This window comes from Sinohyriopsis cumingii, chromosome 2, assembly GCF_028554795.1.
Source record: "Sinohyriopsis cumingii isolate HCF-2022 chromosome 2, ASM2855479v2, whole genome shotgun sequence".
Lineage (NCBI taxonomy): Eukaryota > Metazoa > Mollusca > Bivalvia > Unionida > Unionidae > Sinohyriopsis > Sinohyriopsis cumingii.
Genome location: NC_142962.1, coordinates 73,986,172 through 74,002,519, shown reverse-complemented (window position 1 = coordinate 74,002,519; position 16,348 = coordinate 73,986,172). Strand labels below are relative to the sequence as shown.

Below are 16,348 nucleotides of genomic sequence, written 5' to 3'. Positions count from 1 at the left end.
AGATCCGTCGCGATTTTAGGGCTGCCCACTTGTTGAATGCAGTTTCAAAGTCTAATTTTTCACATCTGTACATGCTGATTCTCATTAAATTCTCGAGAGATGAGATGCAGAGCTTATTTCTGATGTCAGTTTTTATGAGGTTCATCTTACTGAATCCACGTTCACAGTCCTCCGTGCTGACAGGTGACACCAGTAGTCTCTCAGCAGCCCCCCCCCCCATGGCTAGCTTCACAAAGTTTGTAGCGAATTGCTTCCTAAATCCCAAGAATGATCACTGAATGCTGTATAAATTTTCTCGACAAGAAAAATAGGATCTCCATTCCCACGAATGAAACTTACACGAGTCAACACCTGGCAATATTGGACTGTATATATAAGCGTAAATTCACACCCAATTTAGGGATTCTTTCACTCCTGTATTTTGAGAAATAAATAATTATTATTAATTATGCAAAGAGTTTAAGTCTCTGCAGCCGTAACACGGGACTGATGACAAAAGAAAAAGATCAATGAGTAAAATGCTGCACTGGCGACAGATGTAATTGTGATTGAGATTTTTTCCATTTGCTTTGTATTTATACACAGTAGTCGGTACTTCAAAGGTTATCAGTTTTCTATGAAGGTTCAGCAAAACTGTTGTATTGGTATATGTATAAAAATAAAAAACAGAAGGATTAGCCATACAATTAATTGTATCTGTTCTATTCGCGTCTTCAGAAGTCGGTCAGTTGTAGGTATAGTGCGGTAGCATGATTGACTGTATCGCAACATACAGTACTCAGCCCAGATGTCAGCATAGGCAGATTATGATGTAACAATGCACTGTAAAGATAAGGTTGTCAATAAGAACAAAGGATCGTTTGTGTAACAGATTGATTCCAATGCATTGCTTAGTCAAGTTTATGGCTTCCTTTCGTTCTGGCTTTAAATTTATTCAGTCCAAATTTATGATTGTATGTACAAATTAAATAACCAAAAAGTATGTTGCCAAAAAAATCGCCAGATGGGATATTTTTGTCGCCAATAAGGAAAAAAATCACAATTTGCGACATTGGCGAAGCCCAGGACGATCCCTGAAGCTATATTATACTCAGTGATTACATTACAAAAACCTCTCCATCTAAAAATAGATACACTCACTTCTGTAGGAAAGATGGGACTGCACTTTTGATGGTGGGACTCCAATTTTTACCAAATTGGGAGTCCTGGACTCCTAGTTTTAAAATCCTAGCGAGACCTCTGCTTGATTTAAATGTAATAATTATTTCTCACAAGGGATAGCAGTGAACTTTCTCAAACAGCACTTGTCCACTCCTTTGTTTTAAGTTTTTGAATACACCACTCCCTCGATAACTCGCGAACCCGCTTATAACGCAGTGTCAGGCGTGGATCCCATTTTTTAAACCCGAAAATACCCCAAAAATGTATCCCTATTGAACTTGAAGAAAATCGATCAAAATTGGTAACGGAAACTTTGATGTATCGCTGTTTTTATTGTTGAAAATGGTAGATAGGACCTGGAAACTTTAATCAGTACTATGAAATATCAAATTTTAAAATAGCTCATACAATTTTTTACATTTTCTTTCCAAACGACATTCCTAGTACACTGCAATTAACAATATGTAAGGAAATTTCGATTAATGAAAATGTCACTTACGCCGAGTGGAGGCAGTACTTTTTATCAATTGAAATTTGTGTTCTAGTTCCATCTTTTAGTTCCTTTTACATGTAATCATCATAAATGCAATGTGTCCTCTTGTAATTAAACATAAAATATGTCAATTTACCATAACAGCTATGTCTGCATGCGGTTCTCTGAGAACCTAATTAAGTGCCGACCGTGTTTTGATAACTGACTTACGGAAGTATTTGTTGTATTGTTGCACTGAATTAAAAGTTGGCCTCCTTTGTATTATCACATTAATAATGTCTTTTGAATTAAAAAAAAGGAGGTGGGAATAAAAGAAAAGTTAAAAGGCACACAAACCAGACTAACTTAAAATCTAGCTGCCTTGGTCGTATGTCGGGTGAACTCACTTCATTTGATCAATCGAACACTGTAATAAACATTATTGTGTATGTAACAGAAACTACCTTAAATTAACCAACTCTTTCATAACTGTGATCAAAGATAACAAGGCAGCCAAGCAAAAAATGAATACTTTGTAAAATATAGAGCTTGATTTCACAGATACGGACCATTGTGGGCAAGCGAGTTTCAGAGATTTCTTGAACTGGCATTTAGGGATATCCTCAGGGATGATAAGAAATTTCAGTATTACTTCCATTGAAATCATGAATTAACATTGTACTAATTGAACAATAAAAAATTGAGTTTCGACGTAGACGTGTCATGAAATGTAGCGTGTTTTTAAAAAAATAAGGAATCTCGTTTGGTGGTGTATCAACAGTTAGTCTAGTTCCCAAATTATGGACTACCGATTTGGCAAGATACTATTAAACACCACTATGGGAACCAGACTCATCAAGAAAACAAAAAGCAGTGACGTAATACCCAGATTTTTCGCGTACACATGATGGTTGTTGAAACCAGTTGGAATGATCTTTCATATGTTGGATATTTTGAAAAAAAATTTATTTAAACAGATCAACAAACAACTTCATTAGAAAAACGCATTATTAAAATTGTTATTGACGTGATTGTAAAATGAGGATTCAGTCATTAAACAGCCCAGTTCCCTAACGCTGCCCCCCCCCCATGGTTTTTTCAATGTCAAAGCGATTTTTTTTTTAAAAAATGGTTGGTCTCTTTCTAACGCTAGCCTTACTTATAGTGTGGTCTTTGTTTGTGGACCCCGTTGTGCGCAAGTTATCGACAGAGAGGTGTACTAAAAGAACAATGAAAAATTGAGTTTTGACGTAGACATGTCACAAAATAAATGTCGCATGTTTTTGAAAAAAAAAAAGGAATCTTGTTTGGTGGTGTATCAACAGTTAGTCTAGTTCCCAAATTGTGGACTACTGATTTGGCAAGATACTATTAAACACCAATACAGGAACCAGACTCATCAAGAAAACAAAAAGCAGTGATGTAATACACAGATTTTTCGCATACACATGATGGTTGTTGAAACCAGTTGGAACGATCTTTCATATATTGGATATTTTGAAGGAAAAAAATGTTATTTAAACAGAATAACGAACTTCATTAGAAAAAGCACATTATTAAAAATTATTATCGATGTGATTGTAAAATGAGGATTCAGTCATTAAACAGTCCAGTTCCCTGACGCTGCCCTCCCCACCCCCCCTTTACGGTTTTCTCAATGTCAAAGCGATTTTTTTCTCTCACTTTTTTGAGGTCCCTCAGTAACTTGCACCTTGCTTATAGTGTGATCTATGTTTGTAGACCCAGTTGTATGCGAGCTATCGAGGGAGATGTGTATTTTATTAGCTCTGCTGATCATAGACCGAAAGAGCTTATATGATGGCCTGTTGTTCATAGACCTTCTGCCTCTTACTATAGGTTTCTTATCATTAGTGCTCCTAAACTTTTTGAAGGATTGCCATGAAACTTTGCACAAATATTCATCCCAAGGTCAAAATGGTCCTAAATGAAACTGGCGCTGCTCAAACATCCCGCATAAAATCTTATCACTAGTCCTCCTGAATGGATTGTCATATCAACATACATGCCAACTATTATGCGTTTGGCGCAATCATTACGCTTTCTTTCACCAAATTATGTCATGCGCTTTCGTGTGATTGGATTGTGCATTTTAGAGAACATTAAGAAATGAAATAAATATAAAGCAGTAAAAGTTGTTTGTAATTTATATCATCTCTTTAATTCCAGACATTATAAAAATTTGAGAGTATTCTAAATAGAATTATGCGTAATAACAGCATAAGAGCAAATTTATCCAGCATAGAGCTATGTGTACTTTCCCAGATTTCTATTTATAGCAACTACACACCCATTTCCAAGAAAACAGGCAGGTTTCATTAGCATGAAACTTTGCCTTGTAGATTCATAATATTGGTAACGAATAGTTAGCAGACCAGTGTGTACTTTTAAAGAAAATGGCGCATATATTACAAGAAATGGACATTAACGGGTTGAGTTTGTGGATGAAATTTCCTAGACCAGATGAGTCTTTTCAACTTCAAAACATGTCCAATCAGCAAAAGGACAAGTCAGTACTACTTTAGAAAGTTGTAAATAAGAATATGAGAGTGAAGCAATACCGCAATCTGATTGAGGACAGAATCTGTGGACTTGACAATCATTCAGCAAAGTTACAGATGTGTAGATCAGTTAAACTGAGTGTTGATTATAAATAATTTTTCATCATGTTTTGTGTTTGTATTCTGGCTCTAATCCACATTCTGGCTCTAATCCACATGGATTTAGCCCATATCTGCCAAATATTTTGAGATCCATTTTAGTAGTATAAACGAATGACACTTTTCATACAGTGTTCTGAATTATGGCATATAATATATTAGCTACAATGTCATAGCCTCAACAAAGTAGGGGTACTAATGTTAGTAATAGAAATACATAGATTACACATTTTATTGTCAGATTACACATTTTTGCCAATTAGAAAAAATTGCATTGATGCATCACTCAGGGGTGACATGTATGTAATAAGATGGAGTTTTCGCTGAAAGACTTACAGTTTAGTACAGTTTAGTTGATTCAGGATGGAAATGGTGCCAATCTGACATCCAAAATGAATACAAAGTCATATCAGCATGGGCTTTTCCTTATAGAATTCACACTCCCTCCTATTTGCACCCTTCTACTGATTTTTAAAAATGAAAAGCATCAAGAATTTTTCAAAATGCAAACATAGACCACTCCAATGGCCTAGTGGTTTAAACATCTGCCTCGGAAGCAGGAGGTCGTGGATTTGAACCCTGGCCATGTCATACCAGAGACGTACAAAAATGGTACTAACAGCTGCCTCACTAGGCGCTCAGCATTAAGAGGTTAGTATTAGAATTGATCAGACTGGTGTCAGGATAATGTGACAGTGGGACATCATGCTTCATGTCTGCGGCATGATGCCTCAGTGCTGGACATCACTATAAACTGCCACACTGCAGACATCGTAGCGATATGACTGAAAAATTGTTAAAGCTACCTTTCTGAAAATATTCTGTCAACTAATTGGAAATTTCCATTCTGGAAGTTTCTTATGTCAGAATCAAGACTGTATCTTTAACTCAAATTGAAATTGGGTCTTCTATAAGCAAGAATTGGTTTATTTTTGTAAAGCGATTTTACACTGGTTTTACTTGATAAATTTAGGAGACTATAATATTTATTAATTATACAACCTATATTAGGTAATGAAGGATTATATTGTATTGTGAAAGGAATTATATTTTTCTCTATTTTACATTCTGCTGCATTGAAAGTCTCATGTTGAGTAAGACTACTGGCTTTATTTAGCGCAGAATCACTTATATGTGTAGGATAATTTTTATTTTGGAAATATGTAATTTATTAAACATATTTTGTAATTGACAATCATCTGAAATAATGCGTCTGTATCTTTTGGTCTGGCTATATGGTATACCGTTTTTACATGACATAGGATGACATGAAGAATATTCCACATATTGGTGGATATTAGTTTCCTTGAGGTGAATGTTTATAAAGATAGTGTTATAAATATTTTGTATTAGATTTTCATCTAAAAATGAAACATGCGTACTAGATGCAGTATAAGTAAATTTAATCATCGGATGAAAATGATTTAGGTGATCAATAAATTTTATCAGTTCTTCAGTTGAATGGTTCCAGATCATAAATATGTCATCTAAAAATCAGAACCAAACAGATGGATTAAACTTTTCGTTTTGAAATCTTTTTCTAATTTACCCACGAAAAGGGAAGCATATGAAGGAGCCATAGGACTACCCATTGCCATACCCATTATTTGGATCTAATTCGTATTATTAACATGAAAATACTTTTTTCCAAGATAAGTTTTATTATTTTATAAATATTTTCACTCGATAGTGTGCTATTATAATGATTGTTATCAAGAAAATATTTACAAGCATCAATACCCGCTGCATGAGGAATGTTATATAGTGATGTTACATCTAATGATACCAGGATTGAGTTATCAGATAGCCGTGGAATAGACTTCAACGTTTTAATGAAATCAGTAGAATCTTTAACATCACTACCAAAGTTTCTTTAAATATCACTACCAAAATGGCAGTGCAAACCATTTCTGAACTAGTTTGAAACGACTCTCATCCACACGAAGGCACATGTACATGTGTCTTGATACCATAGTGTTGAGCCATTCAGACCACAGAGGTCACCATTGAGTAACCTTAACTTGACAACTGCATGCTGGGAGAGTTTATTCTGAATGTTTTGGAATGTCATTTTCTGGAGAAAGTTTTTAACAGTAAAAAAATAAATTGTTGTGTTCTTGTGGCAGTGGATTAACTATTTGTACCTATTTATAAGAACAATGATGTAACCTATGTACTAATTACTTTAGCTGTTCATTGATGATGAACTGAAGCATGAAATTAACGGAATCGGCATACAGCCAACTATAAGTATGGAAATACGGTGCCATGCATGCCTATATAGGTGCATCTGTTTTTAGAAACAGAGTTTCTTAATATAGCTACCAACTTTCTAGCTTCATTACGACAATCTTCAGAAAGGACTGCAGGTTTAAGGTTTTAATATTCCTCTGCATATTTATATTTATTTTGGATATCAGTTATTAGTTTAATATTATTTGCTTTGGTGCTTTTTTGGTTGTATTTTCACAAAAATGAAAGATGTATAAAAAAAATTTGACCAAGGTACTTCTTAGACAAAATGATGTCTCCCATTTTTACCCTTTGATGGATTCACTTATGGTTTCAGCCTGATTTTATGAAGAAAATAATGCAAGCTAGGCAGAACAAAATCTACAATATTAAATATATTTGGAAAGTGCTTTCACTAATCCTATTTTTAAAACACAAGTTATTTAAATATGTATGTTTTAGTTTTGAAACAAAATGGCATCTTTTCATCATCAAATCAAGCACTGATAACAAATGGACACTGCCAGAAATTTCATAAAAGAAAGCAAGTTATTCTTTCAGAAAACGTGCTCTGCATCTTGATGATTGTGTGGGTTGGTGGGTAGGTGTGTGCATGGACACCAAGTACACAACCACTTGTAAGGATACTTTTTGGATTAATTTTGTACAGCTGAAGGTCACTCCCACACTGGTCCAAGTTAGGATAATATTTGAACTGGTCCATTTAGGATCATACTTGCTCTGTATACAAAAGAGTGGGGGTAATGACACTCAATTGATGCCCAAATTGCACATTTAAAATGTTAACTTGTCTTATCTAAACCATCAGAGATTTAAGACAGTATGGCCCACATTGACAGTGAAGCACACTTAAGTGAGGTTAGGATAACTTCCAGAGAGGGGCAGATGACATCACATTGGGAGATCTTAGCACAGTGCTCTCTTCAATACACATGGGGGAACAACTGTGAGCTTGTATTTTAAGTCATCGAGTTTTTATGAATTCTCTCCCTTTTTTAGGTATGTGGTGGAGAAAAGCCATACCTTCATGAAAGTCATTTGGAAGCTGAACACAGGAGGATAAAAGAGAAAGCACTCAATCACTTCCGTTCAGCACGAAAAATGGGTGGACCAGAATTCAGTAAGGCCTTTGCAGAGCAGCTTGAGGTTGAAGTTGATGAACAGTATGAAAATTTCTGCAAACATAACGAGAGCAAAAACATTTTCAGTGCAGCAAGGACACCAGCAGTTCTGTTCACTGTGATGATGGTTGCCTATATTTTAGCAGGACTCATGAGTGTAATTGGTTTGGAGTCAATTGCCAGCCTGTTGAACTTTGTACTGTTTGTATTCCTAATCCTCCTTTGTACGTGGTTGTATGTCCATTACTCAGGAGAGCATCGCAACATTGCTATACAGATAGACCAGATTGCAGGCCAAATTTGGAATCATGTAAGTACATAGATGAACCCAGTTTACCAGTCAATCCAGCAAACACATAGGCATCTGCAGTCTGCACCTATCAGTCTTATACCACTGTTTCTGCTTCACTTGACTACTGCTTATAAATATCTTTAGCTCTGTACTCAGAAGTGTATGTTATGAAGACCAGCGAGTTATTGTTTTCTTCTTCTTGTGGAAGAACTGGAGGTTGGCTAATCCATCCATTAGTGCAATCTTGTTAATCACTACTGCTAATAAATAGCTGTGATGATTGCCAATAAACTTTTCATGCATTTACATTGTCTAGTATGGCCACAATGGCAGCCAATGTGAACAATTGTTTTGCTACTTCTCTAAAACGAAAGGTCATATTAACATGGGTTTGTAAGGGTTTTAATTGTTCCTGACTGAAAATGGTTGGTGCTTATGTGACATCCACTGTGGCCACCACTGTGACCCACCTACAAATCTTTTTTTACTTGTTTTTCTGAACAGATGGTCTTATCAACATGGGGTCTTCACTAAAGACTTCATATGATGTAAATGAAAATGGTGCAGATCTAACTGCCATTATGGCCACCATAGTTGCATATTGAAAATTTACTCTCGCTATACAATTTGCAAACTTTATACAAGGGCAAGCTGACTGGAAAATTGAACCTGCTTTAGGGAAACTTTAGCTTGCTGTAAACATAATATCCCATCGTGATTGAAAGCATAAGATGAAAGAAAATATGGGATATTTTAAGGAATCACAATATATTATGACTTTTGTTGGCACCTAAAAACCATAAACCAATAATTCAAGTTATAAAACAAATATACATGTAAATAATATATGTAGACAAGGAGGAATTAAAATGCAGGAAAAGCAAAATGTACATGTATATAGACAGATACATGGATAAGTAGAAAAAGGCTTGGAAATAGAACTTTAAGGATGAGAGATCTTTTGGTTAAACAACTGAAAGATGAAATAACCAATAATAGAACTGAGGATTTAATATTTATCAGTTAAAATAGAAGGTAAAAATGAGTTAGTGACTGAAGTATTTCATAAATATCAATGATTTCACACTGCCCATTTTTCTGGGGTGTGTTGTCCCCGCTCTCATCTGCTTCCACTTCTACGTTAACAAATATCTAGACATCTTGAAATCAGGAACATTCATCAAAATATTTGACAAGCAGATTTCTGAGAATGATTTGAAAGCACTTATCTTTATCCATTTAATTGTTTGCCAAGGAGTAAGAATGTATCAATCTCCTGTAATTAATATGTAAACAACATATAATAAACACTACACTTTTGTAACATTAGTCACATTTTGAATGAAATCTTCCTGGTGGTTAGGAATGAGTGCTTCTTTTCTTTCTAAGCACACCTGTCAAAGAAATCTTAGCTGAAGTCTCAGACATGGCAGTTGATCCAGGCTGATGCAATAGTAGGATTCAACCCCAGACTCTTTTAGTTATAGGTCCACCATGGTTCCTTGGTATGAATGGATCTTATCAAACCCAGTTTGTGGTTATATCTACAGAAAATACCTTTAGTGATGCCAGTTCAGTAATGTTTTTTTTCCAATTATAGATTTAATTAATTTTAATTAGTGGGTATATTGAGATTGAAACAAATTCATTTTCTTCAGTCCACAATATCATGTTCAAAGTCAAAGGCCATGACAACAAATTTTGGTCTGCACTTTAAGATATGTCATGAGTTGAACAAGAAAACATTTTTGTTAACAGATTTGGTGTGTTTGAATTTCTGAATAATTTCAGACATGGTTTCAGTACTCTGCAGTTGAAAAAAATAAAGGGCAGAAGAAAGAAACTTCTAAAGGATTTGTAGAAATTCTTCTTGGCCAGTAGAGCACCAGTCCCTTCAAGGGGCTCTTGTTCAGTAAGATGCAGGAAGAATTTGTTCAGGCAAATAGTATTGATGATATATATTTAAGTGTTAATTTTTTTGTCCCAAATTCTCATTTTGGTATTCAATGATGTTACTGGGCTTGTTTTTGTCAGTGCCAAAAATGTCAATTTTTCCCAGTGACTTCTCTTTCCACTTACAGTAGGGTGGAAATCTGGCAAGGTGTGTATAGAAAGTTAAAAATGTGTAATGTTCAAAATAGTCACATTAAAATGTTTTCCATGTTTTCATGTCTGATGATTGAAAAACTCAACAAGTACTATTAAAACTTGTTAAAAATATTGATGAAGTACTATTAAAACTATAAAAATATTAAAATGTTTCTTTCTGTGCTTCACTGTAGTTGTTGTGTAACATGAAATGGCAACTTGAAAATAGGTTATTGTTGAAAACTGTTTACATAGTAGAAGTACTCTTTTCATACATTTATATTATGAAATGCAGGACAGTGCTGGAGCTACAGCAAATGTGTTCACCAAGTCATAACACTCAGTTTTTTACTATATTTTTCCCTCAAGAATAATGGCAAATTTTCTGCTGGAGTTCCATAGAGAGCAGTGTAATTTCTGGTATTTACGATAATCAAAGTATCACCAAACTTGATCACAAAGCATAGAACTTTTCATTCCAACTTTCCACCTTTCTTTATTAAGGAAAATCAACACAAAACATTTATTTTGATTATCAGTGCATTGTATTAAAACCAAATGGGGTGATGGTAAATGTATTGAAATCTGTGCATTGCAAATTGAACTTCACTCATGTGGCCTGTTTAAGCAAAATGACTCGGAGATGATTTTTTTGTGTCTGAGTTGGTCTCTAGTGTAGACTTTGGGCTGACAAGATATTTTTATGTTTAAGTATCTTTTCTTTGTCAATTTGTGGGAATTAACAGTGTGGGTGACATTTCATAATTTCACAGTTTCATCCTTTTACATTGAAAATTTACAATTCCATGGACTGCAGGACCTGTCTTGAAAATGTCAGAATACATGCTACTGAATATCCAATACGAAAGAAGCACATTATTTGCTGTAAAAGTGTTATCATAATTTATATGTATGAAATTTCATCAGGGTTTGCCCCATTAAAGGTGCATTTTTCAATTTAGTTTGATCATATTTTAGTGTCAGTATGATACAGTAGGGTTGGGCACAGGTTCTAACCACTTAATTAGCCCTCGCCATGTCTGGAAAAGATACCCAAGAGGTAATGTTACTGTTGTTTTGTCATCCTAACAAACTTCAGAAGCAGATTTTGAAAGGTAACAAGTCACAAATTTTGCATCTATATAATGGGCACATATTCTGGATACCCATAAAAGAAACCTTGAGTGCACCAGGTATCTTATAGCTTTTCTGGCCATAAGGCCCAGTGAAGTTATGATAAGGTCCATAATCCATTGTCTTGTCAGCCATGTTTTGTCTGTTAATAATTGCTATTTACAACTTGTTCTCAGAAACTGCTCAGTTTATAGTGGTATTGTGGCATTGGGCCATTGAAATTTGTCTGACAGATGCTAATCTCTCATCCAGTATTATTGCCTTTACTAAAATTAGAAAATACTTGAAATGAGTTCAAAAACCACTAAATAGAATTTGAATAGATTTGATTGGAAGCATCCTGGCATAATAGGCTTTCAGTTTTTAGTTCAACTGATCATAGATGATACCAGTTAATGGGATCACCTGTTGTCTGTCATACATCCATCTATCAGCACAAATTTCTTACTGCTACAGTGGAACCCCGCTATAACGCGATGATCGGGGTCCATAAAATCGGATCGCGTTAAAAGCGGGGTCGCGTTAATGCGGGGTTTTACAATATTTAACTTTTTTTCCGAGAACATATACGTGTATACATGTACAATGATCAAAAGTCGGCTTATCATCAGATGAATATTAACTGGAATGCATTAATTAAGATATATTCAAAATAATCGAAGGCTATTATATTTATAGGTTATTACTGTGCATGAAAAACATTTACTAATTTTTATTTGTTTGAACGATAATACAGATTAACCGATAATACCAGACTATCGCTATATCATGAAAAGTGTATCAACACCGTATGCTACCGTGCCGTCGTGGCATGCAGTTCATCCATAATGGATGTAATTTCATTGAAAATCGTACAGATTTAAAATATTCAATAATTTTGTAATAGTCTGAATTCGTCGTGTAAAATATAGGATGAACAAAATATTGGAACCATTTACTTGCCGTCTGATATCGTACGGTCATTGCATGCAGCTATTCCCGGGTCTACATATGGTGTCCGTACAAATTTTATACCGCTAAAATTTTATCATATGCGACAACTGCAAGAATAATTAACAATCAACGCATGATTTCAGCGTGCAAATAACTTTTATTTCAGATTTTGTGAACATCAAAAGAAACATGTGAAAACTGCTAAATTAATACTTCTTTTAAGTTGAGTAATGCCAATGATGTGTCGACGGATGCGTTATTATCTGCTACCATTCCCTTTATCATTTCACGGCGATAATTTTGTTTAAATATGGAAATTATGCCTTGGTCAAGTGGCTGGATTTCTGACGTAGTGTTTTTCGGGAGGTACGAAACTTTGATCTTGCCATCACTGCTGACAAGATTTTCTGCTGGGGGGTGGGCAGGGCAATTATCCAGCAGGAGGAGAGCTTTTTCCTCCAGCTTGAGTTTTCGTAAATGAGCCCGAACATCTGGAACGAATGTTTTGTGAAACCAGTCGTCAAATATGGAGCTATTCATCCAAGCATTCTTGCTGTTAGTGTACTGGAATGGAAGTGCCTTCATATTTACATGATGAAAACATCTGGGAGCTTTCGATTTTCCAATCATCAGAGGTCTGACTTTGTGGCTGCCAGACTTGTTAACACAAAATAAGAGAGTCACTCTGTCCTTCCTCTTCTTGAAACCTTCTCGTTTGTGACTGTCAGTCTTGGTTGCAAGGGTGCGATCGGGTAACATTTTATAACATTAACCAGTCTCATCGCAGTTGTAAACTTGGTCGGCTGTGTAGCAACCGTCCTCCAGCAACTTTTTAAGCCCAGTCGGGTAGGAATTGGCAGCCTCTTTGTCAGCGGAGCGGATTTCCCCAGACACAAGAACTTGGCTGATAGCGTGCCTTTTCTTGAATCTGTCTAGCCAGCCATTACTCGCCTTAAATTTGGAATCATCTCCATTGATACGGCGATCAAATTTCTCTGCTTGGGCTTTCAGAATTGGGCCAGAAATTGGAACACCTTCTGAGCGAGCTTGTACAAAAAATTGGTACAAAGCTGAATCTAGGACATTGTCATTAGCTAACTTAACCCTTTTACGCTGTAAACCAGTTTCCTCTTCAAGAATGTTGGGTAGACTACGGAGCTTTCCTTCATCTGTTTTCCACCCTCGCAAAGTGGACTCGCTGATTCCTAGATCTCTGGCAAGCTGAGTTTGTTGTTTGCCCTTCTTTAGTTGATCTAGGGCATACAGTTTCTCTTTAGCAGAAAACGACTTGCGTTTTTGAACTTGCTTTTCCATAACAGTAAAATATTTTTTTATATAAGCAAACAACGTACACAGATAAACCTTAATAACTAAGTAATGAAGGCCTGCAATGGTTACGAATCACTTTTTATATAAAACAAAATTAAGCTGAACGGATGTACAATTTCATACCCTTTTAATTTACAGATAATAAAGTGGATATTATTTACTTTCAACTGTTTGTTGTTTGATCACACCGCCAAGCACAGCATACATGTTGGCGGCTTTCGTCCTTTGATGTTTATTAAATTGTGCGACTCTTGTATCAACCACAACTTTGTCTGCTGCTTGGCTGTGATTGCAGTTAAATAAGCCCATGTCGGCTATTGTTTGAGCAACGACTGTATACAGAATTCATGGAAGACAATCACAAAGACGATTTACTGGCTTTACTCATGGATCCGTAATAAGTAACACTTCCGATAATGTTTACTTCGGCTTAACAATTCAAAAACCTAATGAAACCAGTTTTCTCTTCTAGAGTAGAATACGGAGCTTCACCACAACCTGTTCAAATTGATAAATTTCAGAAGCCAAGCGTTGTACACACTATTTCTCGTACGTTATATATATCGTATTATTTTAGAATTCATACACGATCACTTCTCCAAAATCACTTAAAGAACCAGGATAAATTGTTAAGTTCCGATTGTTTATTATTAAAAGTCATACGCGAATTCTTCCACCAAATTATAATAAACGTTTTACACACTATTTCTCGTACGTTAAACAAATATTTTCACGGTCCGATAAAAATACACGTAAATGAATTTCAAATATCAGGAACCATGCCACGATCATATTATTTTAAAAGTCACAACTAATCTCATGCCCAAAATGAAGTTAATTTTTTGTTTTGTTTTTTTTTTTACTTTTCTCCAAATTTTTTTTCTCCATGTGTGAATGAATATACGAAATTTCGGTAGCCATGCTACGACCGCGTTATATCCGAATTCGCGTTATGGCGGGGCGCGTTATAGCGGGGTTCCACTGTACTTGTAAACCTTTTGGACTATTGCCATGAAACTTTACAAATGCATATTCATCCCAAAGTCTTCTTGATCCTAAATTAAAATTGCACTGCTCAGATATAAATTTTGTCACCGCAGTGGCCATCTTGAAAATTTTATCACTACTATGTGTAGTTCTAAATGGATGGCCATATCAACATGGGGTTTTCAATAACAGACTTCTTATGATGTCTTGTTGGTCCTAAATGAAAATGGTGCAAATGTTATGTCCAATATATCCACCATGACTGCCATCTTGAAAATGATGTTATTGCTAAGTAACTGCTTCTGAACAGAAAGGCATTAACATGTGTTGTTCCCTAGAAGAATTCTTATGCTGTCTCATTGGTCCTACTTGAAAATGATGCTGCTCAGACATCTACCTGGGGCCAGATGGAAAATATTGTTATTACTACTCCAGAATGGAGGGTCATATTAAAATGGGATTTCCACTTAAAAAAAGCTTCTTCTGATGTCTGGTTAGTCCTAAATGAACATGGAGTTGATCTGATGCCAGCATGGACGTCATCTTGGCATTTGTTTTATCTCTGCTTCTTCTGAAAAGAAAGTTTTTGACATGAGGTTTTCACCAGAAGACATTTTAGTATATCTGCTTGACCCCAAATTATGATGTTGCCACTCAGACCACTTAGTCTTCTTCTGAATAGATGGTTATATCAGCATGGGTTTTTCACCATAAGACTTGTAATGAAAACTGTGCTGATCTGACATCTAGCATGGTTGCCACAATGGCCGTCTTGAAAATTATGTAATCGTTACACCTCCTTAGTGAAAAGTCATATCAACATTAAGCCTTGACCAGAAGACTTATTATTATGTCTAGTTGGTCCTGAATGAAAATGGTTCCGATCTAATGTCCAATGTGACTACTATAGCAGCCATCTTGAAAATGTCTGAATGTTCCATTTGTGTGTTTCCAGGGAATTGTCCAACTTAAGGTACACAATTTATGACTGTGAGGTTTGGCTTGGTTTTGTTACCATTAAGTCCATTTTTCAGTACATGATACATGGTCACATTTCTCACACACCCATACACATGTGAACAGGGATGAGATGTTTAAGTGAAGTGAGTGCTTTAGACCACTTGATCACCCAAGGCCCTGACTTGGATTTGTTATCTGTAAAATTTGTTTCTGATGAAACTGTGGCAAAAAGATAATGTTGCATTTCTCGTTATCTTGATGGTCATAAAAATGCAACTTTCATTGAACAACAGTTGGAAATTTCATGTTCAGCTTCACTGCATCTGACATGATTCTGCATTGTATAATATTCAGTAACCATTAGAAATTTTTCTTTAGCACGAATGTGAAACACTTTTAAGAATGTAAGACTTTATCTAAAATACGTACATTTTTGTTCAGCATTATTTGGATGTGTACACACTGCCAGACAGTGACAAATAAATTTGTTATTGAATGCCAGATAAATTGCAAATTTAAAGTAATATTTAAAGATTCATCCTTTCATACCTTTAAATTTGAAAATATGGCAACCACTTTCTATGTACTTTAAAAGTATGTCTCTTTAAGCAAACATGCCTCTTTCAACTTAATACTACAATACAGATATCGGATTCCTGAAGGTTAATGTCTTGATCTCAACATGTGACATGGATAGAAGTGTCTTGCAAAGCCAGTATGGAACATTTTGATTGTTGAAGCTTACTCCATTTATGCCTGGTCCCAGCTTCACTAAAGTTCTCAAAATGTTTTCTCAAGCTCTTACCTAAATTTAAGGGACCCCAAGTGGCCGAGTGGCCTAGAGCGCTCTCCGTCACGGATCACTGCCATCTCACTTTTGTCTGCGTTGGTTCGAGTCACATGCTTAGCCAGTGTGGATATGTGAGAAAGCTTGCCAAGA

The 16,348-nt window shown here is 35.6% G+C and overlaps 1 protein-coding gene across 1 annotated transcript in view; it reads left to right on the top strand.

The window, feature by feature from the left end:
• LOC149805181 (atlastin-2-like) overlaps positions 1-16,348 on the top strand; it is a 63,563-nt gene that overhangs the window by 33,857 nt on the left and 13,358 nt on the right. Inside the window, exon 12 of the mRNA XM_089948138.1 lies at positions 7,564-7,995. Within this exon, the coding sequence (XP_089804264.1) occupies positions 7,564-7,995 (432 nt within the window). The remainder of the gene's footprint in view (positions 1-7,563; positions 7,996-16,348) is intronic.